General features: G+C 49.5%; 1 protein-coding gene across 1 annotated transcript in view; it reads right to left on the reverse strand.

The window, feature by feature from the left end:
• Window positions 1–19761, reverse strand: part of MROH7 (maestro heat like repeat family member 7) — a 43673-nt gene extending 23912 nt beyond the window's left edge. Inside the window, exons 1-11 of the mRNA XM_035020158.1 lie at window positions 18162–19761; window positions 11751–11824; window positions 8577–8651; window positions 7160–7239; window positions 6749–6878; window positions 4612–4707; window positions 3999–4103; window positions 3649–3784; window positions 1630–1742; window positions 1090–1266; window positions 510–664 (exon numbers count right to left, since the gene is read on the reverse strand). Coding sequence (XP_034876049.1) covers window positions 510–664; window positions 1090–1266; window positions 1630–1742; window positions 3649–3784; window positions 3999–4103; window positions 4612–4707; window positions 6749–6878; window positions 7160–7239; window positions 8577–8651; window positions 11751–11824; window positions 18162–19392 — 2372 coding nt within the window. The 5' untranslated portion in view covers window positions 19393–19761. The remainder of the gene's footprint in view (window positions 1–509; window positions 665–1089; window positions 1267–1629; window positions 1743–3648; window positions 3785–3998; window positions 4104–4611; window positions 4708–6748; window positions 6879–7159; window positions 7240–8576; window positions 8652–11750; window positions 11825–18161) is intronic.
• Between the last annotated feature and the right edge of the window lie 6652 nt (window positions 19762–26413).

Here is a 26413-nt window from a genome sequence, read left to right on the forward strand (position 1 = left end):
GGTCCTCATCCTGTTGCTTGCTCACTGGGTGCCGAGGACAAGGAACTTCACCTCAGTTTCCCCATCTGCAGAGTGGGGTTGTTGTACTGAGGGAAGGGATTAATGCTCTGCATTCAGGGGCGCCTGGGTGGCTCAGTTGGTTAAGCGACTGCCTTCGGCTCAGGTCATGATCCTGGAGTCCCAGGATCGAGTCCCGCATCAGGCTCCCTGCTCGGCGGGGAGTCTGCTTCTCCCTCTGACCCTCCTCCCTCTCGTGCTCTCTGTCTCTCATTCTCTCTCTCTCTCAAATAAATAAATAAAATCTTAAAAAAAAAAAAATGCTCTGCATTCAGACACCCAGCGGTGCTTCGGAAGTGCTTAATGGTTGTCATAAGCACCACAGACCGTGCGGAAAAGGGGCCAGCTGGGAGGGCCAGGGCCTGCTCTGGGTGGAAGGACAGGTTCCCAGCCCAGGATGGGGGCTGCTCCAACCCTCTGAGGTATGGTGGCGGGACCCCCTCCGTTGGTACCTGTCCAGCGGGAGGGGGCACATGAGCAGGGCCACAACCACCTCAGTCATGAAGGAGCTGGCCAGGAGGGAGACGGGCAGCAGGGCCACCTCGCGGGCCCGCGGCTCCTGGATGTGGTTCAGCTGCACGTAGATGCCCTGCATGATCTCTGGGATCTGGGGCACAGCCAGAGTGGCCGTGAGCAACCAGGCGGCCAGTTGGAGAAGCCAAGGCAGGCATGGGAGAGCAGGGAGAGGGGAGGAGGAAGGAGGTGGGGGTGGCAGGATAGAGGGGCAGGGGAGAGAGAGAGAGAGAGAGAGAGAGAGAGGAGGCAACAAGAGACAGATGAGGGGGCGGGCAGCAGCGCACCTGCTCCTTCCCTGGGAGACAGCCAATGGTCCTCACTGCCTTCCCCACCCCTGCCCAGATCAGTAAGTGAGTTCTTCCTCACCTGCAAGTAGGAGGCACCTAGAACTCAGCCACCACCACCCCTGCCCCCCCAGTGCTAGGGGCTCCTGCACCCCCCACCCTGCCGCTGCCAGACGGCTGGTCTCATCCCTGGGGGCTCTCCCGGCTCAGCCCTGCCCCCAGGGAGCCTTACCACCTCCAGCACCCTGTGGCGGTACCATTCCAGCACCGAGCTGAGCGTGACCTCTGAGGCCAGCTGCATCATCTCCCCAGAGTCCTTCCCCCGGGCCTCTGAGCTGCCTTTCAAGCCTTCCAAGGCTGCTAGCAACAGGTCCTTTATCTGCTGGGGTCCCAGGAAGTCTCCAAACTCCTGAAACAAAGGCACAGAGATACAGACACCCGTGGACGGACCCCAAACGAGCCACCACCAGATACATGCAGACGTCAGCAGGGCAGGCCGTGCAGACTCTGCGGGGGTCCAACCCTTTGGGGAGGAGCTACAGAAGAAGGGGAGACATGGCCCCTGCCCCCAGAATGGGATAACATGCTTCTGGGCAGGGACCAGAGGAGGAGGGGGCACTCAGGGTGGGCCTGTGTGGTTGGGGAAGGCTTCCTTAAAGGGGACTTGAGCCTGGAAAGATGGAAGCGGGGGAGAAGACATTAGGGTGGGCTGGCACTGCCCCTCTCCCCCACTCCCAGGAAGGCCCCGAGCTGGTGGGCAGCGGGCGGTCACCGCAATCACGCGCAGAATATTCTGGCATGGGCTGACAGGGTTGTAGGGCCCCAGGAATCGCTTGTTGCTCTCATATAGCTCCTCCTTATTGGTCTCTTCCTTCTCTCTGGATCCTGCAAGAAGAAAGCCTCAGTGAGGCCTGGCCACCCTATTTTTTTTTTTTTAACTTTTTGTTAAACACAGATGGAGGAAGTACACAAATCATAGATAACCAGCTTGGTACATTTTTACGGAATGAACACATCCAGGTAACCAGCACCTGAACACGAAACAGAACATGATCAAGAAACAGAACATGATCAACATCCCAGAGGCCCCTCTTTGCTCTCCCTTCCAGTCCCCTGCCCCCTCCCCCACCCAGGTAACCACTGTTCTGACTCCTAAACCCACAGGTTAGATTTCTTGCTATTGGACTTTATGTGGCATGTTCTCCTGTGTGCCTGGGTTTCCCTCAACATTATGTGGGGGAGATTCATCCACTGTTGCAGGTAGCATTGACTCATGGGTTCGTGGTGCTGCATCATTTCCCATGGTGGGAATACACTACAATTTATGTCTCTCTCCTACTTCTGATGGACCTTTGGGTCACGTCCAGCTATTGGTGCTGCTACGAACATTCTGGTATGCCTAGTCCATGCCTTTTGGTGAATGTATGTACACATGTGTTGGGTATGTAGCCAGGAGCGTACTTGCCGGGTCCTAGGGTAGGCATCGGGTCAGCCTCAGGGGATGCTGCCAAATGGTTTTCCATCGGGCCCAACTATGTGCCCACCAGCAGTGCACGAGAGTTCTCGTGGGTCCGCATCCCACCAGTGAGCTGTTGGTTTGATTTCTGCTTTCTGGTGGGTGTTTGGTGATACCTCTTTAAATTGCAACCCCCCTACCTGGCCTTCCCAAACCCCCTTTTCTGATTTGTTTTCTTAAGTGCTCCTTATCTGACTTCACTATACGTATCACTTGTTTATTTTGCTCATTGTCTCCTGACAATGAGAAGGGCAGCTCAACAGGGAGGATTATTTAACTTCATTGCTGTTTTCAGTGCCTTTGGAATAGACCTGGCACAAGGTGGCTTCATATTTTCTGTTGAAGGAAACACCTTTTAGGCTCATTTCCTAAGGCCTGACTGCGGCCTGGCCTGGATCCCCTGGGGTACGCAAGACATAAACACAAGAAAGGGCCATCGAGACAGAGGGATCCTATGGACCAAGTGTGTGGGTTATCTGTAAAGAAAAGAAGCTTGAGACCTGGAATCAGAGAGACCCAAGATCAAAGCCTAGCTTTGCTGCTCCCTCCACTCAGGGGGTCTGGACAAACCACCTCACCCTTGAGAGTCTAACAGTGTGGGTCTGGGGTCACCAGATAAAACAGGATAGCCAGTTAACTGCAATTTCAGATTGCCAGGTCACTCGGCCTCCAGAGCCAGGGAAGTTTAAACAACATGCCAAAGGCCTGGACAGGGTTGGGACCGCGGAGAAAGGAAGGAGCAGGTAGCTGCCGAGACGGCACAGTACCAGCCCGATGCCGGTGAGCCCACTGCCCGTCCCCAGCTCCCTAACGCTGCGTCTACACGTTGTAGCCGCTCCAGATTCTAACGTGGGACCTGTTCTTTGTTCATTCACTCAGTAAACATTCACTGAGCACCCACCTGTGCCCAGGCCCAGGGCTAGACCGTGGGAATGCAGCGGTGACAAATTCCCTGCTCTCAGCACATTAGGGCCAGCACGCCTGCATGTGCATGGCGCCGTCACAGGAATGGGCCGGTGAGAGTCACAGATTACACTTGGAAGGATGAGGAGGGGCTCTGATGGAAGGACTGCTTAAATCAAGATAGGTTTGCTTGTCGCCTCTGTCCTCTGGGTCTGTGGGGACTGCGGCTTCACACTGGCTTCTGCAGACCCCAACAGCCACTTCGCTGGCTCCTCCACCTTCTCCCCGTGCCTTGCTGCCAAGGCTCTAGTCCATTCCCAGGCTGAGCACCTGCTCACAAGGCTTGCCTCAGAGGCTCTCCAAAGAGCTTACGTTTTTGGAGCTCCAGGATGGTGTAGAGGATGACGATGCCGTCCAGAGCCTCCCGGCCAATCTCCTCATCAGGATCCCCGATGCGAAGGATGAGCCTCCCCAGCAGAAGCCCCAGCGCCGGGAACCCCGAGGTCATCTGTTTGTGTCATAACTTCAGGGACTGAGTCTTATAGGTTCAATACTATTATACAGCAATTAGTGAACAGTAATTAGTGGATGGTCTGGCCCCAATAGGAGAGCCCTCTGAAGATGACGAGGACCACCTGGGAACCTCAGGACAGCTACACCGGCTCCCTTAGAGCCGAGAAGATTCTCCCTAAGAGTGTCCTCCCCTCCCAGGGGCCACTCACAAAGAAAGGCAGGGTCAGAAGCGTGTGGTTCAACACAGAGACATTGCTGTTCACAGCCCGTGCTCGCTCATGGGCCTTCCCGGAGTTCATCCAGGGCCCCAGGGGCTGTGAGGACAAGGGCGAGACTCAGAGCCACAGGCTGGAGGCCAGCCTTCTGCTGCCTGGGTGGGCAGGTCAGCCTTCACCAGTCAGCAGGAAGCTTCCAGGAGGGCATAAAGGCAACAGTCCACAGCCCCCCTCCTCTCCCTCCTCCAGGAGCATAGGGAGACATGGGGTCCAGAAGCTGAGGCTAGGACTGGAAGACCAGAGGGAGGAGGAAGGTCAGAGAGGAGAGAGATGATAGGTGGAGAGTCATGAGAATAGAAGAGAGAGAGAGAGAGGGATGAGAACGGAGAAGGCAAAGCCATGGGGGCTGCTACAGCAGGAGCATGGGGGATAGGGAGAGAGCGAAGGGACAGGAGTTTGGAACAGGGCCTGTAAGAGGGACCCAGGGGTGGAACACTAGCACAAGGTGACATCTGGAAGTCAAACCACTCCTTCTGGGCACAGCCTCCCCACCGCTCTGGAGCCTGTTCTTTCCCCTCTGCCCTGGTGCTCCTTCCTGCCCCCACACCTCCAAGATGCTCTTCAGCCCGGCAGGAGTGGGGTCCTCCACAAAGAGGGCGTTGAGCAGTGTCTGCAGGGCTTCCAGGGTCTGACGGTAAAGTGTCTGTGGACAGGAGGAGGACCAAGCCACTAGGAGGCTTCTGGAGCAGACCCGGCCTGCACCCCCTGCTATGGGTCAGGGGACGAGCATTCGGACCCATGAGAGCTGCTTTCTGGCCCCACCTCGGAGACTAACTTGAGGTGTGATATTGGACAAATTATTCCACCCCCCTATGGGTTACAGTTTCCTTATCAACAAATCAGTGGGGTGCCTGGGTGGCAGAGTCGGTTAAGTGTCAGACTCTTGGTTTTGGCTCAGGGTCCTGGGATTGAGCCCTGCGTCAAGCTCTGTGTTCAGCGCAGAGTCTGCTTGGGATTCTCTCCCTCCCTCTGCCCCTCCTGCGCTCGCTCGCTCTCTCTCAAATAAATAAATAAAATCTTTAAAAAAAAAATTGGTGATTATTATCCCTGCACTCCTACCTTAAAGGAGGAGGAAGAGGAACCCCAACATTGACTGAGACTCTACCACGGGCCAGCTCAGTGCCTGGTGATTCGCACAACCATATCCCTTTGTCCTCAAAGTGTTTTTCTCGTTTTGCAAATGAGGACGCACTTGTCCCAGCTCCCACGACAAGGCGGCTTTGAGTCGTGAGGAATGAATGAGGGGATGGGTGGGGGAATTAAGAGCCAGATAAATGCGGGGGCCAGCCTTACTTGTATTAACGTCTCTGGGAAGTTCTCGGATGCTTTTTTTACTTGCTGCTCCTAGACCCAAATACATTTTCCAAGTTGCCTCTGCAGGGAGCCATGTCTCGCCTGCCCAGGTTCCCGCTCCCTTAGCCACACCACAGTCTGAGAATAGTCTTAGGAAGGTGCAGGCATTACACATACACAAGGTGGAAGAGTGGGTTTGAGCCACTCTGGGAAGACCCTCTGTCCCCTGGCTCCTTTCCTTCTGCCAGCTCGTCACATCTGTCTGTCTCCCAGGTTGTCCCTGTCCAGGCTTCCCCAGTCTGTGCACACCAGGGTTACACCACAACCACCAAGCTGGCCCCACTTACCAACTACCTCCTCCTTCCCTCTGATCCTTGGCCCATCGCTGCGCAGCACTGACCTCTGCTGTCTGGGCCTGGTACTGCAAGAGGGCTGCCTGCTCTCTTCCCAGGCTGCAGGGATTCCCCACCTTTCCTTCCGGTCCTGTCTCAGTGCACCACCTCCCGGGACCCAGAGCCCTCATGCTGCCAGTGCTCTCCAGCCTCGCTTCCCAGCACTCTTGCCTCGACCTCTGCGCTCCAGCCACAGTGCCCCCTTGTCATCCTTGCCATCACCATGTTCTCACTGGCCTCAGGCCACTGTACAGGCTGTTCCCTCTGCCTGGCATGCCCTTCCTTCTGCCATCCCCCCTTCCCCCACCAGCTAACTAGCTCTTCTTTAACCTCTCAGCTGCAGCACCATGACCCTTGACCCCCACCTAGGCCAGGATACCCATTCTAGGCTTGCTTGCAACATTTACCACCGCTGCAAATGTGCATTTATTCGTATGATTCTTTGACAATGTCCATCTCCCCCCTGCCCTCCCTCTACTGTATCCCCCAGCCCCTGGTGGTTTTGGAGTGAATGAAAGGATGAATGAATGTGCCTCCCTCCTGGCTGAAACTCCTCTCCCTAAACCTCCCCCACTGACCCTACATCCTACACTAAGGGTCACCTCTACCCACTTCTCCTGGGACCACCCTGCCGAGTTGGAAGACACTCACAGGAGCCCCTTAAGGTTCTACCCTCACCCCAGCTCACCCAGTCCTCAGCCCTCCTCCTCCCACTCCTGGCCACCTCCGCTGGCCATGCCAACACGTGCTCACATCCCTCTCTTAGGGCAGAACCCACAAGTGGACAGAGCACCCCAAATGAGCAATCCCTTATTCTGAAGATTCACTCATTCACCAAATATTTATCAAGTGCCTGCTCAGGCCAGGAGAGGTGAGTTCATCCAGCTTGGAGTAGGAGTGTGAAGATTCACATCTACCTTCTGGAACGCTCTTTCTCTCCCCACTGGGAGATCAGAAATGCACCTTACTCTAAGGACACTGACGGCCCTGAGGACTCACCTGTATGGCCTCAGCCTTGGCCTCGTCTTTCTCCTGCATGGCTTGCACAGAGGGGAGGGAGAACACACTCTTCACACACGTGTTCACCAGCTCTGATCTTTCTTGCCCACCCAGCACAGGCTGGGTGTGACTGGCGGAGACAGAAAGCAAGGACATTCAGTGAGGGAGGGGCCCTGGGGCCAGAGGCAGGAAGGTAAGGATTCAGGGCTGGGAGGAGGGCACCTAGCTGGGGGCCTGGGCATGGCCTGAGCAAGAGGAGGTGGGGAGGAGGGAAGTGGGTGTGGAGGACTGGCCTGGGGAGAGGAAAAGGCCCCCGAGTGGGTGGGGCACTGAGGACAGGCCCCAGAGGAGACAGGTGGAGCCCAGGGAAGAGGGGAAAGGGCTGGGGGTCAGGGAGGGGGCTGTGGACACCTCAGCTGGGTCAGGGTCTCCATGGCCTGCCAGCGGACGGTGCTTGAGAGGGAATCCAGTGGCTCCTCCCGGATCTGCCTCTGGACAGGGGATCACAGAGGGGCCAATGAGGGGGCAAGGCCACTGCAGACCACCAGGACCAAGGGCACTGTTCCACATAGGGCGCGGGCCGCGGCAGCCCCTCAGCCTGGACAGAACTCCCCACCTCTACACCATGCAGGGCCTCCCATGGGGAGAGCCAGCTCACGGCTCAAACCCCGTCCTGAGCTCAGTTCAAGGCCACCAAGCACATCCCACACTTAGGGCCCAGCAAGAACTGCTTCAGCAGCCTCGTGGGAATATTTAAGCCGTGGACTGGCCCAAAGCAAAAAACACCATGAATGGCTCCTGAAGGGGGTCCACTTGAATTCCTTAAAACTGTCCTAGGAGCTCCTGGGTGGCTCAGTCTGTTAAGCATCTGCCTTCAGCTCAGGTCATGATCTCAGGGTCCCGGGATCAAGCCCTGCATTGGGCTCCACACTCAGTGCAGAGTCTGCTTGTCTCTCTCCCTCTGCCCCTCCCTCAGCTTGTGCATGCACTCTCTCTCTCTCTCTCTCTCAAATAAATAAATAAAATCTTCAAAAATAAAAAATAGGGGCGCCTGGGTGGCTCAATTTTTTAAGCATCTGCCTTCAGCTCGGGCCCTGATCCCAGAGTCCTGAGATCGAGCCCCCGCACTGGGCTCCCTGCTGAGTGGGGAGTCTGCTTCTCCCTCTCCCTTTGCCCCTCCCCCACTCATGCTTGCACGCGGATGCAGGCTCTCTCTCTCTCAAATAAATAAATAAAATCTTAAAAATAAATAAATAATAAAATCAAAACATCCTAATTACTTCTCACTGTTCATCTCCCATCTACACACAATAGGTGCTCAATTAATGTTAGTGAAATGAAGTTATCAAGGGCAAGGATTTGATCTTTAAGGGACCTAAAACTAAATACAATTTTGGGGACTTCAGTGGCCCAAACCATTCCAGTGGATAACTGAGAAGTGAATGTATTTTGCAAAATGATAAGGAAACTCTTGGAAGTTTCCCACCAGGAGGAATTTCTGGGAAAAGAATGTATTAAATAGTAACGACTGGTCCCGGGGCCCGGGCTCTACAGTGATCTGCCACCAGGTCGCATCCTCCCAACGAGCAAGCCCCTGCACAGGCATTACCACAGGCACTGAGGAGATGCAAAGGGCCAGGCTCACCGAAGGAAAATGGCCTGCCGAGCTCCCTCGGGGGGTGGAGGGCAGTTAGAGGTGGGCTGAGGCTCACATCCAAGCATCCTGCCTCCTCCTCTGTCCTCCTCCCACCTCAAGCCTGTCTCATCAGTGGGTGGACTCCCACCTCCTCCCCACCCAATGCCACAGACCCGCACGGCGTTCCCACACCATCATCTTCTTCATCATGGTCTTCTTCTCGCCTTCCCCTTCCTGGCACTTCTGGAGGGTGATGACATTCTCCACCTCGGAGGCAGCAGAGGGCAAAGCCACAGGGTGAGAGCCGCACTGACCCCTGCCCTCAGGGACAGCCCGCACACCCCCACCAGCCACCGCCAACTCGTCCCCAGCCGCCAGCCCCCAGCATCGGCTCCAGAGAAATGAGAAACCACGGGGGCACTTGGGGTGGGGTGCAGATTTGGGAAGACTGTGGTGGCAGCGGGGGAGGGGTTGGATAATCCCTGAAGGGCAGCGTTTGGGGGAAGACCAGATTTCAGGCACTGCCAAGCACACCCCCTCTCCAGGCTCGCTCCCTTGAGGGAGAGGAGGCAGGAGGTGATGGGACAGGAGAGGTGCTGACACCTCCCGCCGAAATCCCATGACTAGTAATACCTTTTAAGGGCTTTCTAGTATCCACTCTTAAGGGCACATCCTAGTCAGGTCAAGTCATCCTGCCGCCTGAGAGAGGGAATACCTTTACCAACGTCCAACTAATCTATGAGTTCTCATTATCTTAAGGTAGAAGAAGAAAAACTCAAGGAATAGATAAACTAACTTCATGTAGTGAAGAAAGCAAAGCAAGTGAACCTGACGGGCGGTGTGGTGAGTGCGAGAGGCCACACTTTCTTCGCCACCGCAATCAAGAGGACGGAGAGCCCTTGAATCAGGGCTCATCTCATCGCTTGCTTGGACGAACAGAAGGCCATGAAGCAATGATGTGCCAATTCCTGGCCTAGCCCTTAAGGAAACTGGCAGTCTTTTCCTTCTGGAACCCAGCCTCCGTGCTGCAAGGAAGCCCAGCTAGATAGGGAATGATGACAGCATGTGGCAGTTGAGGGTCATCTCGGATGTCCCAGCCCCTGCTCCCGAGTGACCTCAGTCTACAGCACAAAGCAGAAGAGCCACATCACTGAGCCCAGACCGTTGCAGAATTGTCATACCTCTGGGTGGTTAGCTGAAGAAAACAAAAGCACTCATTCTAAAAGATGTGGGCACTGCTATGTTGACTGCGGCACTATTTACAGCAGCCAAGATACGGAAGCAACCTGAGTGTCCATCGACGGATGAATGGATAAAGAAGGTGGCTGAGATCTATATGTACACACACGCAATGGACTGTTACTCAGCCATAAAAAAGAATGAGATCTCGCCACTTGCAACCGCATGGATGGACCTAGAGGATGTAGTGCTAAGTGAAATAAGTCAGAGCAGACAGAGAAAGACAAATATCATATGATTTCACTTACATGTGGAATGTAAAAAAACAAAACAAACGAACAAACAAAACAAAACAGAACAGATTCATAGATACAGAAACATTCTCGTGGTTGCCAGAGGGGAGGGGGTGGGGGGGCTGGGCAAAATAGGAGAAGGGAATTAAAAGGTACAAACTTCCCATTATAAAATAATTAAGATATAGGGATGCAATGTACAGCATAGGGAATACAGTTAATAATATTGTAACAACTGGGGGGCGCCTGGGTGGCTCAGTTGGTTAAGCGACTGCCTTCGGCTCAGGTCATGATCCTGGAGTCCTGGGATCGAGTCCCGCATCGGGCTCCCTGCTCGGCAGGGAGTCTGCTTCTCCCTCTGACCCTCCCCCCTCTCATGTGCTCTCTCTCTCTCATTCTCTCTCTCGCAAATAAGTAAAAAATTAAAAAAAAAAATATTGTAACAACTTTGTATGGTGACAGATGGTAGCTAGATCTATCCTGATGATCACTTGGTCATGTATTTAGATGTTGAATCACTATGTTGTACACCTGAAACTAATATAATACTGTATTCACTTATAATATTGTATAATATAGAATATATATTATATTTTATAATATTCACTTATAATATTGTATACACTTCAATTAAAAATAAATTAAAATTAAAATTTTTCAAAAATTTCAGCATCATGAGAAATTGGGCCCCTCAGTCCTTATTCCCCCAGCGGAGTAAACTTTTAGACCACTAAGTTTTAGGTTGGTTTGCTAAATAACAACTGATAACTTAAACGGTCAAAGTGATGATAGAGGGATAGCTTATAGACTGAATGGTCATAGAAGACATCTCAGAAGAGTTGATATTTGGACTGAGTCCTGAATGACAAGAAAGAGGTAATCATTTGAAAAAAAAAAAAAAGGACGTAACCACATGAAGAACTAGAGGAAGGTCTGCCTATCTCCCCAAACTAGGCCTCACTTCAACTTTATTATGCCCATTTTGTAGCTGAGAAGAAACTTCCTGGCAGAAAGGACAAGTGCAAAGGCCCTGGGGCAGGAATGAGTATGGCATGTGTGAGAAACCAAGGCCAGTGTGGCAAGAACAAAGTGGACAACCGGAGGAATGCCATGGGATGAGAATGGAAACTCCTAAAATGCCAGACCTCTTATTACTCCTGGCACCCTCTCCCCATGCCCCACCCTGGGGCACCCAGGGACTGGAGTTTGCCTCTGAAGCAGCCTGAGGGCAGGGCCTCCCTCCTGCACGGCCTGGCCTGGGTGGATCCCACCTCCAGCCTCCGTCCACCAGCCAGTCTCCCTGACTGTGTGTGTGTTCACACTCATGTCCAGCAGCCTGCCCAGTCTGCCCCCACTGGCCCTCACCAAGTCCTATAGGTGCCGGCTTTCTCTGGCCTCCTTCAGTGCTTAAAAACCTTTATTAAGCACCTATGATGTGCCAGGCACTGTTCTAGATGCTGGGAGTAGAGCTGGGAATAAGAGACCAAACTCCCTGATTTAGGGGGCGCCTGGGCGGCTCAGCCGGTTAAATGTCTGCCTTCAGCTCAGGTCATGATCTCAGGGTCCTGGGATCGAGGCCCACCTCGGGCTCCCTGCTCAGAGGGGAGTCTGCTTCTCCCTCTCCTTCTGCCCCGCCACTCATGTGCGCACGCTCTCTCTCCAATAAATAAATAAAATCTTTTTTTAAAAAAATCCCTGATTGATAAAGGACATATTCCAGTGTGAGAGGCTAACAAAAACCAAATGAAGTAGCAAAGCATAGTGTATACCAGATGGTGATGAGTCCCAAGGAGAAAAGAAGAGCCGAGCAGAGAAACAGGGACCACTGGGGCTGGGGAGTGGGGGAGGGGGGGCACCCTGGGGAAGTCAGCTGGGGGTTGGGCAGGAAGCATACCAGAGCCATCTTGTTGTCATCTTCTCTCTTCCCTGGCACCTTCACCAGGCATGAGGTCACTCCATCGAAGACTCCTGAATGTCACAGTTTCAATGAGGAGACAAGAGGGAGGGTAAAGATCTGATATAGATCTGGTGCCATAGTCCTGTCTCCTCTCCCCCCACCGGGCCCCTCCAATCCTTGTTTTCCTAGCTGCCAGACTGAGCTGCCTTCCCTGAAAGCCTTCAGTGGCACCCCATTCCACTGAGCATAATGCCTCCATTCTTGTCAGGACCTCAAATCCCTGTGGGATCAGTGTCCTCTGCCCACCTCCCCAGCCTATCTCCTGCTGCTCTCCTCTGGCTCACCATGCTCTGGCCACACTGTCCTCCTTCCAGGCCAGGGCAACCTTCCCGCCCAGGGCCTTTGCACAGGTGGTGTCCTCTACCTGGGCCACTCCACTACCACACCCCACTGGCCCAGCTGGGGCTCCCCTCCTTCAAATCTCTGCTTGCCTGCCGCTCCGCAGAGAGGCCTCCCTGACCTTCAGGGTAAAGGAGGACTCACTACAATCCTCTTGAGCATCATCCTATTCTCTTCTTACAGCTGTTATCACAATGTATAATCAAACTGATTTGTTATAGTAGATACCTGTTTTGTCAGGCCTAGATTTCCTCATCTTTCTTCTGGTGAAAGAGGCCCTTCTCCCCTGTGGTCTACCCTTTCCATGTAGCTAGTAAAGCTGGATTACGCAAGCCCACCCATCACCCCTTCTTCAGATAGGGGTGGGCCTGGAACCCAAGCTTGGCCAATAAAAGCATCCCATGCCCCCAGCCACAGTGATTGGCCCAGGGATGGGCACTTGGCTGAACAGGACCAATAGAGCCCCTTATTTAAGAGCACTGAGGGAAACCCAAAAGAAAATGGGTCTCTTTCTTTCTGAGGGCCTATGAGTGCCTGGAACTTGGTTCAGGGCCATCTCGGCTACCAGAGGCTTCTGGAGGATGGAGCCAACAGGGAGAGGAAGAGACACCAATAGTAGTGAACATGGCCTGCTCCAAGATCTTGTCTCCTAGGTACCTTTTCCACTGAAAGGAACAAACCTTCTCGGAGAAACGGCTGAGCCTGGGATTTGGGCAGAATGAGCCTGAGACATCTGGTACCGGAAAACAAGAGAGCTCAAAGAATGATGGGGACATGTCAAAGGGACATAAAAGCTTGGTTAAAGGGGATCCCACTGGCCAAATTGGGGACGATTTGGGTATCACAGTAAATAGTGGTAGCAACAGATTATAGTTCATTGAATAACCTAAGAAATCATGAGTCTATACTAATATAAACAAGTACACGAATACATTGAAAGTTTGATGAGGTATGGAATATTTACATAGTTTCCAAGTACCTCCCCACATAGCGTTTATTACAAACAGGTGGTTTAAGTGCTACTAACGTCTATTGGGTGGAGTCCAGGGATACATCTTTTTTTTTTAAGATTTTATTTATTTCTTTGACAGAGAGAGACACAGCCAGAGAGGGAACCAAGCAAGGGGAGTGGGAGAGGGAGAAGCAGGCTTCCCGTGGAGCAGGGAGCCCGACGTGGGGCTCGATCCCAGGACCCTGGGATCATGACCTGAGCCGAAGGCAGACGCTTAACGACTGAGCCACCCAGGCGCCCCCAGGGATACATCTTACAATGCATAAGTCAGCCCCTCCACACCCACACCCACATCCCCACAACAAAGAATTATCTAACAAAATGTCAGTAGCACCAAGGTTGAAAAATCCAGCCCCAGGAGACGGATATTAAATGGAAAAGGTCACAAGGGACGGTTCTGGGCTGCTGGAAAAGATCTCTGTCTTGATCTGTGTGGTAGGCTCCAGCATGTATACATATGTAAATACTCATCAAGCTGTACTTGAGATTAGTAGTACACTTTACATATTTTACTGATACATGTTATGTATCTTGAAAAGGTTTTTTAAAAGGCTAGTACAATTTGAAAACATGTTGTCTTTAAAAATGCAAATGGACAACAGATGCCTGGGTGGCTCAGTTGGTTGGGCGTTGACTCTTGGTTTCGCCTCACCTCTGCCTCTGGTAGTGATCTCAGGGTTGTGGGATGCCCCCGACTCAGGCTCCCCACTCAGGGATGGAGTCTGCTTGTCCCTCTCCCTCTGCTCCTTCCCCTGCTTTCTCTCTCTCTCTCAAATAAATAAATAAAATCTTAAAAAAAATGCGAATGGGCAAAATGTTCCTATTAAAAAGCAAAGATTGGGGGCACCTGACTCAGCCAGAAGAGCATGTGATTCTTGATCTCAGGGTCAATTTGAGCCCCACATGGAGTGTAGAGATTACTTAAATAAATAAAACTTCATTTTTTTAAAAGATTTTATTTATTTATTTGACAGAGTGAGAGAGAAAGCACGAGGGGGGGAGGGTCAGAAAGAGAAACAGACTCCCTGCTGAGCGGGGAGCCCGATGCAGGATTCAATCCTGGGACTCCAGGATCATAACCTGAGCCAGAGGCAGATGCTTGACCGACTGAGCCACCCAGGCACCCAATAAATAAAACTTAAAATAAAAATAAAAAGCAAAGATTGACCCTAAATAGCCAAAATAATCTTTAAAAAAAAAAACAAAAACAAGAAGTTAGTGGACTCACACTTCCTGATTTCAAAACTTACTATAAAGCTATAGTAATCACGACAGTGTGGTTTTGGCATAAGGACAGACATATAGACCAATGGAATAAAATAGAAAGCCCAGAAATAAATGTAGTCAATTGATTTTTGACAAGGGTGCCAAGACCATTCAGTGGGGAAAGGATGGCCTTTTCAACAAATGATTCTGGGAAAACTGGATTTCCACATGCAAAAGAATGAAGTTGGGCCCCTACCTCACACTATATACAAAAATTGACTTGAAGACTAAGATTAAAAGCTAAAACTACAAACTCTTAAAAGCAAGCATTGGAGGAAACCTTCGTGATATTGGATATGGCAATAATTTCATGAATATGACACCAAAAGAACAAACAATAAAGGAAAAAATAAATTGGACTTGGTGAAAATTTAAAATTTTTGTGCATCAAAGAACACTATCAGGACGCCTGGGTGGCTCAGTAGATAAAGCGTCAGACTCTTGATTTCGGCTTGGGTCATGATCACAGGGTTGTGAGTGGCTCAGAGCTCAGCGCAGAGCCTGCTTATCCCTCTCCCTCCTCTTCTGCCCCTTCTCCTGCTCATGCACGCACGTGCTCACTCTCAAATAAATAAATAAATAAATCTTATTAAAAAAAAAAAAGGAACCACTACCCAAGAGAATGAAAAGGCAACTCACAGAATGGGAGAGAATATTTACAGAACTTCTAAAACTCAACAACAACAAAAACAACCAAATTTGAAAATAGGCAAAGGACTTGAATACACATTTCTCCAAAGAAAGCATACAAACAGCCAATAAGCACATGAAAAGATGCTCAACATCGGTCATCATTAGGGAAATGCAAATCAAAGCCACAATGAGATACCACTTTACAGCCTTTAGAATGTCTATTATAAAAAATATTTTCAAACGAAGAAAAATAACAAGTGTTGGCAAGGAGAGATTAATTGTGTAGAAATTGGAACCCTTGTACATTGCTGGTGGAAATGCAAGATAGTACAGCTGCTCTGCGAAATAATTTAGCAGTTCCTCAAAAAGCTGAACATAGAATTACCAGATGATCCAGCAAATCCACTCATAGGTATATATCTAAAGGAATTGAAAATAAGGATTCAAACAGGTACTTGCACGCTGATGTTTATAATAGCAGCATTATTCACAATAGCCAAAAAGTGGGAACATCCCAAGTGCCCATCCATGGGTGAACAGACAAATAAAATGTGGTACACATCTTGGAATTTTGTCCAACCATATAAAAAAAACAAAGTACTGATACATGATACAGCATAGATGAACGTTATGGTAAGTGAAATAAACCAGACACAAAAAAGTCAACTATATGATTCCACTTTCATGATATATCTAGAGTAGGCAAATTCACAGAGAAAGAAAGATTAGAGTTTAGCAGAGCTGGAGAGAGAGGGATAGGGGGCTGTGGCTTTATGGTATGAGCTTCTATTTGGAGGGATGAAAAAGTTTGGGAACTAGATAGTGGTAATGGTTGTACAATATTGTGAGTGTGACTAATGCCCCTGAATCATACACTTAAACATAGAGTCACCATATGACCTAGTAATCCTATCTCTAAGTGTATACCAAAGAGAAATGGAGACATATCCATACAAAAATTTATGTATGAATGTTCATAGTAGTATTGTTCAAAATAGCCAGAGGGTAGAAACAACCCAAATATCTATCAACTGATGAATGGATGAACAAAATGTGGAATACAGTGGAACATTATTCAGTCATAAAAAGGAATGAAGTACTGATCCACCCTACAACATGAATGAACCTTGAGAACATTATGCTAAGTAGGAGATGCCAATCACAAAGGACCACATATTGTATGATTCCATTTATACGAAATGTCCAAAATAGATAAATCTATAGAGACAGAAAGTAGATCAGTGATTGACTGGGACTGGGGGTCATGGGTTGGGGATGACATCTAAGGGGTATAGAGTTTCTTTTGGGGGTGATGAAAATGTTCTAAAATGGATGGTGGTGATGGTTGCATAACACTGCGTATATTTTTAAAGCATTAAATTGTACACTTTAAGTGGATAAATTTTATAGTTATATAAATTATATCTCAGTAAAGCTGTTTAAAGAAAAAACCAACTTGCGGGGCACCTGGGTGGCTCAGTCGGTTAAGTGGCTGCCTTCGGCTTGGGTCGTGATCCCAGGATCCTGGGATCGAGCCCCACATCGGGCTCCCTGCTCAGTGGGGGGTCTGCTTCTCCATCTATCCCTCCCCTGCTTGTGCTCTCTCTCTCTCAAATAAATAAATAAAATCTTTTAAAAAAGAAAAAACCAACTTGCATCAAGTTCCTCTATATCATCAGCATCACCAGCACAAAATAGAAATTGTATTAGAAGATAAGATATGGGCGCCTGGGTGGCTCAGTCGTTAAGCGTCTGCCTTCGGCTCAGGTCATGATCCCGGGGTCCTGGGATCGAGTCCCACATCGGGCTCCCTGCTCGGCAGGAGGCCTGCTTCTCCCTCACCCACTCCCCCTGCTTGTGTTCCTGCTCTTGCTATCTTTCTCTCTGTCAAATAAATAAATAAAATCTTTAAAAAAAAAAAAAGAAGATAAGATATGCTTTGTGATAGCAATAAAAACTATAAAGTACCTAGGAATTAACCTACCAAAAAAAAGCACTAGACCTTTATGGAGAATTTTTTAAATTCTAGCAAAGGGTATATCCTATTATAAAGGAAAACTTGAATAGACGGATAAATCAATAACATTCCAATAAAAATGTCAGAAAGACTTTTTGAGGACTTAGACAAATGTATTCTAAAAGCATATGGAAAAAATAAGTAAGTAAATAAATAAATAAACAAACAAACATTAAATGCACATGGAAGAGGCACCTGGCTGGCTCAGTCAATGGAGAATGTGACTCTTAATTTCAGGGTTGTGAGTTCAACCTCCACGTTGGGTGTAGAGATTACTTAAAAATAAAATCTTTAAAAAATTTTTTTTGTTTTTAAACGTATATGGAAGAATGAGGGTCTACTAATAGCCTCCAGGGCACAATGTGGATGCTATTGTCCTCAGAATAATTTTGAGAAGAACTTCAAAGAGGAATGCTCACCCTACCAGATACATATTGTACCTTTGTAAATACATATTTACAAAGCCATGGTATATTTTTAAAAATCACAAATGTGGTATTGGTGCATGAACAAACAAAAATATTTGGAGATACGAATAATTGGGAAAAGGTCTTTACAACATCAACAATTGACAAGGGATTAATTTTCAGAACTCCTGCGTATCCCAGGTGAGTGAGGCGGAGGCTCCAGACAGGACTTCAAGGCTTCACTCAAGTGAGGATGTCAAACACTCAACAGAGGTGAGCTGAGCCTAGAGCCTGCCTGCTCCATGGGTCAAACTTGACCCTGAGAAGCCAGGTCCGAAATTTAACTGGAAAGAAACAGGCCTATATTTTGAAAGAAATGTATAGTTAGTTGTGTGACTCATAATTTGGACATAATAAAAGTGTTATGATATGGAGTTATTTCAGTTACGGAAATTGAGGCTCAGAGAGATTATGTAGCTCCTCCCAGGTCACACAGCAAACAGAGGCTGAGCACTAGATCTCTTGTGTATAATTAATATATTGCATGCTGTCCACTGCAGGCTATTCCTTCCTCGTCCCACTCCTCTTCTCTAGCCTCCCTGCCCTACAAGTCTGAATACAAAATTCTTCCAGGGTAGTGCCCTCTCTGGGGCTGTCACCCCTGCTGTGCTCACCCTCTGGGATGCTTTGGAAGGCTGTGGTGTCCTCGTCTGTGGTGTTACAGGTGGGGAACCCCAGAGGGAACTGACCAGTCTCAGTGCTGACCATCTCGCCCCAGCTCCCCAGATTCTCATCCAAGGGTATGGCATGGATGCTGTTGTCCTCAGAATAATCCTGCTGGCTGCTCAGTGTCAGGGTGGAGGTGTCACTGAAAATGAGGCTAGAGCCCAGGCTGAGGGTCTCACTGGAGCCCAGGATCAGGGTCATGCACGAGGGTGGAGAGAGGGTGGAGTTGGGCCCATGGGTGCTGGAGTGCAGGCTGATACCGTCACTAGAGCCAGGAATCAGGGTCAAGCATGAGGCCTGAGTGATGGTCATGTTCAAGTCAGACCTGCGATTGCCATTCGAAGCCACGTTGATGGTTCCCTTGGAACTCGTGTTCCAGGCCGCACCAAAGGCTCCTTTTGAGACAGACCCGGAGATCTTATGTGAAACCGCAGTGATGGTCTCGTTGGCATCTGGGATCAGGGTCCCACCAGAACCTCGAGCCGCATGCAGGTCCAGCTTAGAGGTGTTTCTTGAGCCCACACAGAGTATCTGGTTGGCATCTGGGTCCAGAGAAGAGTTTGAGGCTGGAGTAAGGAGTGCTTTCGAGCCTGGCCTGGAGATGCATTGGCCCAAAACCAGGGCTTCTCTTGAATAGGGCCTTATAAATGGGTTTGCTTCAGGCCTGGAAGGATTGGAGTTACTCTGACCCAAATCAAAAATCTTGCTTGGGAGGGAGTTGAGAGCCTCCTCAGAATTGGGCCCTGTGTGGCTCCCTGAGCTCAGACCCTGGGCCTCAGAAGAGCTAGGGCTCAGAACGAGGTTTGAGGCTGGACTTGGGGCCCTCTGGGAGGTAGGCCTCAAGACCTGATTTGAACTCGGGCCCAGGGCTTCACCTGAGTGGGAAGTGGTGATCTGGAGGGAGGCGGGGCCCACAGTCCAGCTGTCCACAGGCCTGAGGGTGTTACCAGTCACCAGGCCAGGGGCCTCCTCTGAGACGGGACTCAGACTTGGATTAAGGTCTGGAACAAGAGCTGAGCCAGGATTCAGGGGTGGGTTCATGAGAGGAGCAAGGCCCATGTCTGAGTGGGGGCCAGAGATGGCACTGGAGCCTAAATCTGAGGCCTCAGTGAAGCTGAGACTAGGTGTCATCTTCGAGCTTTCACAGAGGACCAGACTAGCCCCTGGGTTCAGGGCCATGCCCGGTCTGGCGGTCTCTCAATGCCTCTGCTTCCTTCTCTCTAATAGCCAACTGTTGAGCTCCCTGCAATGCTCCTGAGAGAGAAAAAGGCAAATTCAGCATGCTTCACCTTCTAAGTCATGCTTAAAACCTTTCCATGGCTCCCCACTATCCTTAGGATGAAAGCCCTTGCATGACTTTCCAGGTACTTCGTGACCACGCCCAGCCCACCTTTCCAGCCCCATCCACACAGCTCTGTGCCTTGCACTCTGGGTCGCAGCCAGATGCCCCGGGGTGTCTCTGGCCACACCCTGCTTCCTCTCAGCGCTTGACCCTTAACCAGTGCAATTCCCTTGGCTTGGAACTTCCTCCCGCTGTCCTTTGCCAAGCCCACTCCCCCAGGCAAAATATTCATCCTACTTTATTCCAGTGACCCATTTCGTGGTCTAGCCTCTGGAAGAGGTGGCAAGAACCATGCTTATCTTAGTCCCTGGGACATCCCCAGCCTCTAGCACCCAGTGGGAAGTCCATAAATACTAGACCAAGGTAGAAAAGGGCAAGAAGGAGCCTCCTTAGGGGTTACCCTACTTCCAGCCTAAATTTCTAGAACTACTTTGCAGATGGCTGTGGCACTGGGTTCCCAAAACAGCCCCTGGCAGGGCTACGAACTGGCCTTGACAGTTTGCCTATTCTGGGTGGGGCAGGCTACCTGGGAGGAGAACCTGGGGCAGTCCTCCAAACCAGAGCCTGCCTCACGCCAGCAATCGGACTGCAGGGTGAATTCCCCAACCCTCTCCCCACCCTACCCCACTTCCACCCCTGGGCTCCTCTCCCTGTGGGAATCACTGGGAGAGCTCACCTGCATTCATGGTGTTCTTAAGCAGGACTGGGCCCCTGCGAGGAGACACAGAAGAAGACTGAGTCAGGTGAAGTGTGTTTTCTCAATGCTTGCTGAGCAAAGTCAGGCCAGACATGCACAGCTGCTAACCAAATCTGCCCCCCTCCCCCCACCGCACACACAGAGTCCTAGAAGTTAGATATTTTTGCTCCATTATATACTTAAGGAAGTGGAGGTCAAGGAAAAGAATGTCACCAACCCTACCAGCCCTCAGGGAAGCCAAGACCATCTCTTTATGCCACTCATCCACCTAAACTCCTCCATGGCGTTCCACTATCTTCAGGACAACATTCCCAGGTCTCAGCAGGACCTAAAAGGCCCTTCTGTGTCTGGCCTTAATGCCCCTTTCACTCCTCTTGCCCCTCCAGACTCTCTTCCCCACTCCACTCCACCACCCTTCAATGCTTCTGTGTTTCTCCAAAGAGCCAGGCTCCCGGGTTCGGTCTGGGCCTTCCAGGAGTTAGGCGTACCCTTCTCCAGACTCCTTCCCTGGCTAGCACCTATGGCTTCACCCTTCAGATTCCAGCTTAAGAGCCTTCCAGGTCCCCGAGAAAGGTGAGGTCCACTTGTAAGTTCCCAGGGTACCTTGTCCACTTCTCCTTTGCTGGCACATAATAATATCTGGTCTCTCCATTAGGCAGCAAGACCTCGGAGAGTCTAACATAGCACCTGGCACACAGGAACTGTTCAGTAAATAAGCTGCTTGCTTCCTCTTCTTATGTCTTCTTCACTCATTCATTCGCTAGCTCATTTCATCGCTTATTCATGTATTATTCATTCACACACTAACTCATTCACTAAATTATTTACTCATTCTATAAATTTTGCTGTGCCTCTTTATAGCTTGGCTTCAGAAACACCATAGATTTGGAGTCATATGGCTCTGGATTCCATCCCAGTTCAACTTCTCACTAGTCTGAGGGAGCCTGGGCAAAAGACTTTCCCCCTCTGGCCCTCATCCTGCTCATCGCTAACATGGGAAGCATAAAGCCTGCCACCCATGCTGGTGGTGGTTTCAGTGCCTAGCACAGAACACACGGGCTACCGAAGGCCTCTCTAAATGATAGCTACCTTTCTGTTACCCTTTGCCAGGCACTGCGGGCAGAGAGGAGTAAGGTGCTCAGAGCGCAGGGGGAGCTGCCTTCATTCCAAGCAAGCAGATCATGTATAGCTTGTATCCTCCTTCAGAAGCAGAAAGTGTCTGCTTACCATCAGCACCAGGGCTGATTTGACCCTGAAGCTAGTGAAATTTAAAAATTCAGGACTCCTGGCCTACACAGTCCCTTTCCAAGGGTACTCTACTTACTTTTGTGTTCACAATTTTGTCTTCTTTTACTTAAAGAAGAGCCTAAAAAAAAAATCTTCAGGCTCCAAACAGCCCTAGATCTTCTGTCATTGCCCCTCCCACCTGTGTGCATGCATGTAAGCGTGTGTATACACATGCATACACACACACACACACCACAGTTATCAAAGAGGGGCATTCACAACCTGGAAAAATATGCATCAGGTGCAGCCTCGGAGGCTGTGCATAGGATTCTAGAAGGCCTACGTGGTTTGGCCTATGGAAGAGAACGATCTCTACCCCTCTGACATAGCAGGTGCGTAATACCAGGTCACTGGGCAGACAGCCACAGGTCTCGACCCTGGCGGACCCTCCCTCTTCCGTGAGAAAAGAACAGATCTTCCCCACTCTGCTCCTCTTCTTTCCCTCATTCTCTTTCATCTTCAACAGACAGGCAAGGCTTCAGAGCTGCCTGCCAGTGACGGGGGCATCCCATGTCTCCCCGTCCACCAAAGGGACGTTGTGTGCTGGGAAGAGTGGTGTTGTTGAGGGGCTTGGATGGGACATGGCGGAGCCAAAGGAGCTCACTACTGACTCGGCGGCCACAAGCCTTTGCTTCCCAAGCCCTGGAGCCCCAAATGGGGAGGGCGGAGGACAGCTACAAAACAACCAGCTAATCCTGTCTAAGACTGAGAGAATCACTGACTAATTCCCACCCTCCCTCCTCAGTGAACCCTTCCAGGCCTTGAACAAGGGTTGTTGGAGCCCTCAGGGGGCGTAACTATCAGGGGGTCTTCCAGTTCCTCGTGGAGAACACATTCATCAGCTATATGGGCCTGGAATATGTTAAGCACTTGTAAGAATGCAGTCACGCACGTACACGTGCACACACATGTCTGTCATGGGGCACCTCACACCTAGAGAATCCAAAACAGAACATGCCAGCTTTCCCCTAAATCAGAACTTCCTCTTCTCTTCCATTTCTAGAAACTGGCACTACTCTACAAGCCAGAAATGATATCATCCCTGACTACTCTCTTTCTCACTAGCTGCATCCAATTTTGGCCAAGTTCTGCCAACTCTGGCTCCAGAAAAGCTCCCAAATATCCCCCCATATCTCCGTCACCACTGCCAGACCCTAGGGCAGATCCCATTGCCTACGACTCCTGTATGTAGGGACTGCTCCCAATATACCATTTTCTAAATTGAGCTGCACATATCTTCCTTTAAAATTGCATTCAGGGGTGCCTGAGTAGCTCAGTCGTTAAGCGTCTGCCTTTGGCTCAGGTCCTGATCCCAGGGTCCTGGGATCGAGCCCCACATCGGGCTCCCTCCTTCGCGGGAAGCCTGCTTCTCCCTCTCCCACTCCCCCTGCTTGTGTTCCTGCTCTCGCTATCTCTGTCTCTATCAAATAAATAAATAAAATCTTAAAAAAAAATAAAATTGCATTCAATGGCGTGGTGCTGACATAAGGATAGAAAGACAGATGAATGGAATAGTCCACATACTGTATGATTCCATTTATATGAAATATCTAAAATAATCAATTCTAGAGAGACTAAAAGCAGACTAAGGCAGATAGAGAGAGGTTGCCAGAGACCAAGGAAAGAGAATGGGAAGTGACCGTTTGCTGGGAACAGGCTTACCTTTTGGAGTGACAAAAGTGTTTGACAACTAGATAGTGATGGTGGTTGCATAACACGACGAAGGTACCAAATGTCAGTAATAGTGCATTTTATGCCATGTATATTGTGCCACAGTGTTTTTAATACATGTACCAGGCAAGACTCACTTTTCCCTGCTCCTCCCTTCCAAGTACAACTAGATGTCCTGGAAATGATTCAACTGACAACCATAAAAGGACTCTGAAAGCTAGGAAGAAGGCAGTGGACTAGCTAGGAACCTCAGGACTGGAGGGATGACACTGGGCGCATTCCCCAGGGTTTTCTTTTTATCTCCCATATATCCCAGACTGAGCACCAGAGAGGCCCGCAACCCAGATCCACCAAGAGCGTGCGTGTGCATACATAAAAAAGCCTGTTCCCTCTGGCCAAAGGACCAAGACAGGGGAAGCCCAACAGAGATGCCCCCCCCCCTCGTGGGGAACCCTAATCCCCATTCCACATCCAGGGCAGTGGCAGGCCAATCCACCTGCAGGAGCCCTGCCTCTCTGGGCTCTCCACCCAGTGGCAGAGAATTTACCAGGTCCCACAGCTCCTGGCCTCCCGGTAACAAGAGGTGGCCAAGGGCAGCACCATCTTGCCCCTGCAGGCAGTACCATGGGGAATGAACAAGAACCCCAGCAGGGCCAGAAGAACAAAGCTTCCAAGGCTCTGAAAACTATCATTGGAACTATGGTCTGTAAAAGCAGGCCAGAACCCACACTCGGAGCCTTAACAGGTTGATTACCAGCTAAAATAGATTCAAGTAGGATCAAAAGTCTCTTTAACATGATGTCCAAGATGTCAAGGATACAATCAAAAATTACCCATCATACCAAAAACTAGGAAAATCTCATCTTGAGAAAAGATAACTAACTTCAACACTGAGATGAACCACGTGTTGGAGTTTGCAATAATGATTTTAAAGCTGTCATTATAAAAATGCTTCACCAGGCAATTACCAATCCTCCTGAAACAAAATGAAAGACTAGAAAATCTCAGCAAAGAAATAGACGTTATAAAAAAATATAATAACTGAAATTAAAATAGAAGTTATTTTAAAGACACAACTGAAAAAATTTTAAGTTGCTGTCCAGCTCAATAATAAAGTGGAGGTGACAGAGGACAGAATCAGTGAAACTGAAGACAGATCAATAAAATTTACTTAATCCAAACAACAGAGAGAATGGACTAAAAAATACAAACAGAGCCTCAGGAAACTGTGGTACAAAACAAAATATCTAACACTCTTAGTCAGGGTTCCAGAGGAAGAGAGGGTACTGAAAACATTCAAAGAAGTAACAGCTGAGGGGCGCCTGGGTGGCTCAGTCAGTTAAGCGTCTGCCTTTGGCTAGGGTCATGATCCCAGGGTCCTGGGATCGAGCCCCATGTCGGGCTCCCTGCTCCCTCTGCCTGCCACTCCCCCTGCTTGTGCTCTCTGTCTCTCTGAAATAAATGAATAAAAAGTTAAAAAAAAAAAAAGAATAGCTGAAAATATCCCAAATTTAGTGAAAGATATAAACATACAGTTTTAGGGAGTTGAGAAAACCACAAACGGGATAAACCCAAAGAAATCCACCCCAAAATGCATCATGATTAAACTTCCAAAAACTAAAAACAATGAAAAAAACCTTAAAAGCAACCAGAGAGTATTACGTATCAGAGAACACCAATTCGAATAATAGAAGATTTCTCATCTGAAACCAGGGAAGCCAGAAAGAAGTTGGACACATTTTTTCCAGTGCTGAAACAAAAAAAAAAGCTGTCAACTGTGAATTCTAGATCAGGCAAAACTATCCCTCAGGAATGAAGGGGAAAGAAAGATATTCTCAGACAAAGGAAAAATGCATGCCAATCCAACCATGTCATTCCCCTGTAGAACCCCTCTGTGACTTCTCATGGGTTTTCAGACAATAGGTTGTAAGTAAAGCTTATATTTTTCATAAGACAGATTGCTGGGCCTCCACTTTGCACCTCTGAAGGGGCTGAGGAATCAGACTTTTATCAAACTCTCCCCCTTTCGCCCCTCCCCAAAGTGATTATCACGTAACTGGTGGGTAGGCCACTGGTGGAGACATCCTGGTCTACAATGTGATGGCTGTGTTTCTTTTACCAGGACCCTCAGCCCACAGGCCTGGCCCCTCTATCTCTCCAGCTCCATCCATTCCCTTCCCCAGCCCCATACTTGAACCACTCTCAACTTCTCCCAGTGCCTCAAATGTGTTGGCCTCCTTCTTGACTTGGGGCCTTTGTAAATACTCTTTCCTCTTCCTATAAACTTCCCCAAGATTACCCATCTAAACCTCCATCACTTCCCCTGGCTAACATCTAACATTGTAGATGCCAGTTTAGGAGTCCCTTCCTCCAGGAAGTCTTCCTGGGACCCTCAAATGTGGGTGAAGTGCCCTCTGCATGTGATCACTCTGTTCTAGAGGATCACTCTGTTTACTTATATGTCTCCACTCTAAAAAATGAGCTTGTCAGTTTCTGGCTATCTTGGTACCCCTGTTTTCCCGGCACATGGCACAGTGCCTAGCACACAGGGGAGGTTCAGAAATAATTCATGGAGTAAGGGAATGGATGGATGGATGGAAGGATGGATGGATGGATGACAACTCTTTAAGATAGGTATCATTATCTTCACTTACTGACATGTTAATTCAGACTATTCAGGAATCTAAAGTAATGTTTGCAAAGCCCCAGAAAATGGCAGCCAGAATTCAAACCCAGGTCTTCTCAACTGACAGCTTTTCCTACAACACCCCAGGGATTTCTGAGCCATGAATCACTCAGTGAGCCCACATCTCCCTGTTTCTCACTCCTCATTCCCGTTGCCACTTAGGCCCTACCCTAGTGGAAAAGTCCAAAGAAAACAACACAACTCTCCTGATGCCCAGTTATAATGCACCAATCCAGGGCTTTGTGGTCAGCTAGACCTGAATTTGAAACCTACTTGGTCTCTCACGAGTGGTGTGAGCACGGGCAGGTGGCCTCACCATGCTGAGCATCAGTATTAATACTCAATCCACAACATTAGTGTAGGGAGTAAAATGGATAATGGACATTGTGAGGATCACAGCACCTGACCCCCAAGAGTCCCCCAATAAATGCTCCTCCTCATCATCCCTTCCTCCCTCTGGGTCAAGATAGGGTAGAAGAACTTGAGATAGAAGACCAAGTCTGGCTTCCAGGGTCTC

The sequence above is a fragment of the Mirounga leonina genome, unplaced genomic scaffold, assembly GCF_011800145.1.
Source record: "Mirounga leonina isolate KUSES-001 unplaced genomic scaffold, KU_Mleo_1.0 Mir_173, whole genome shotgun sequence".
NCBI lineage: Eukaryota > Metazoa > Chordata > Mammalia > Carnivora > Phocidae > Mirounga > Mirounga leonina.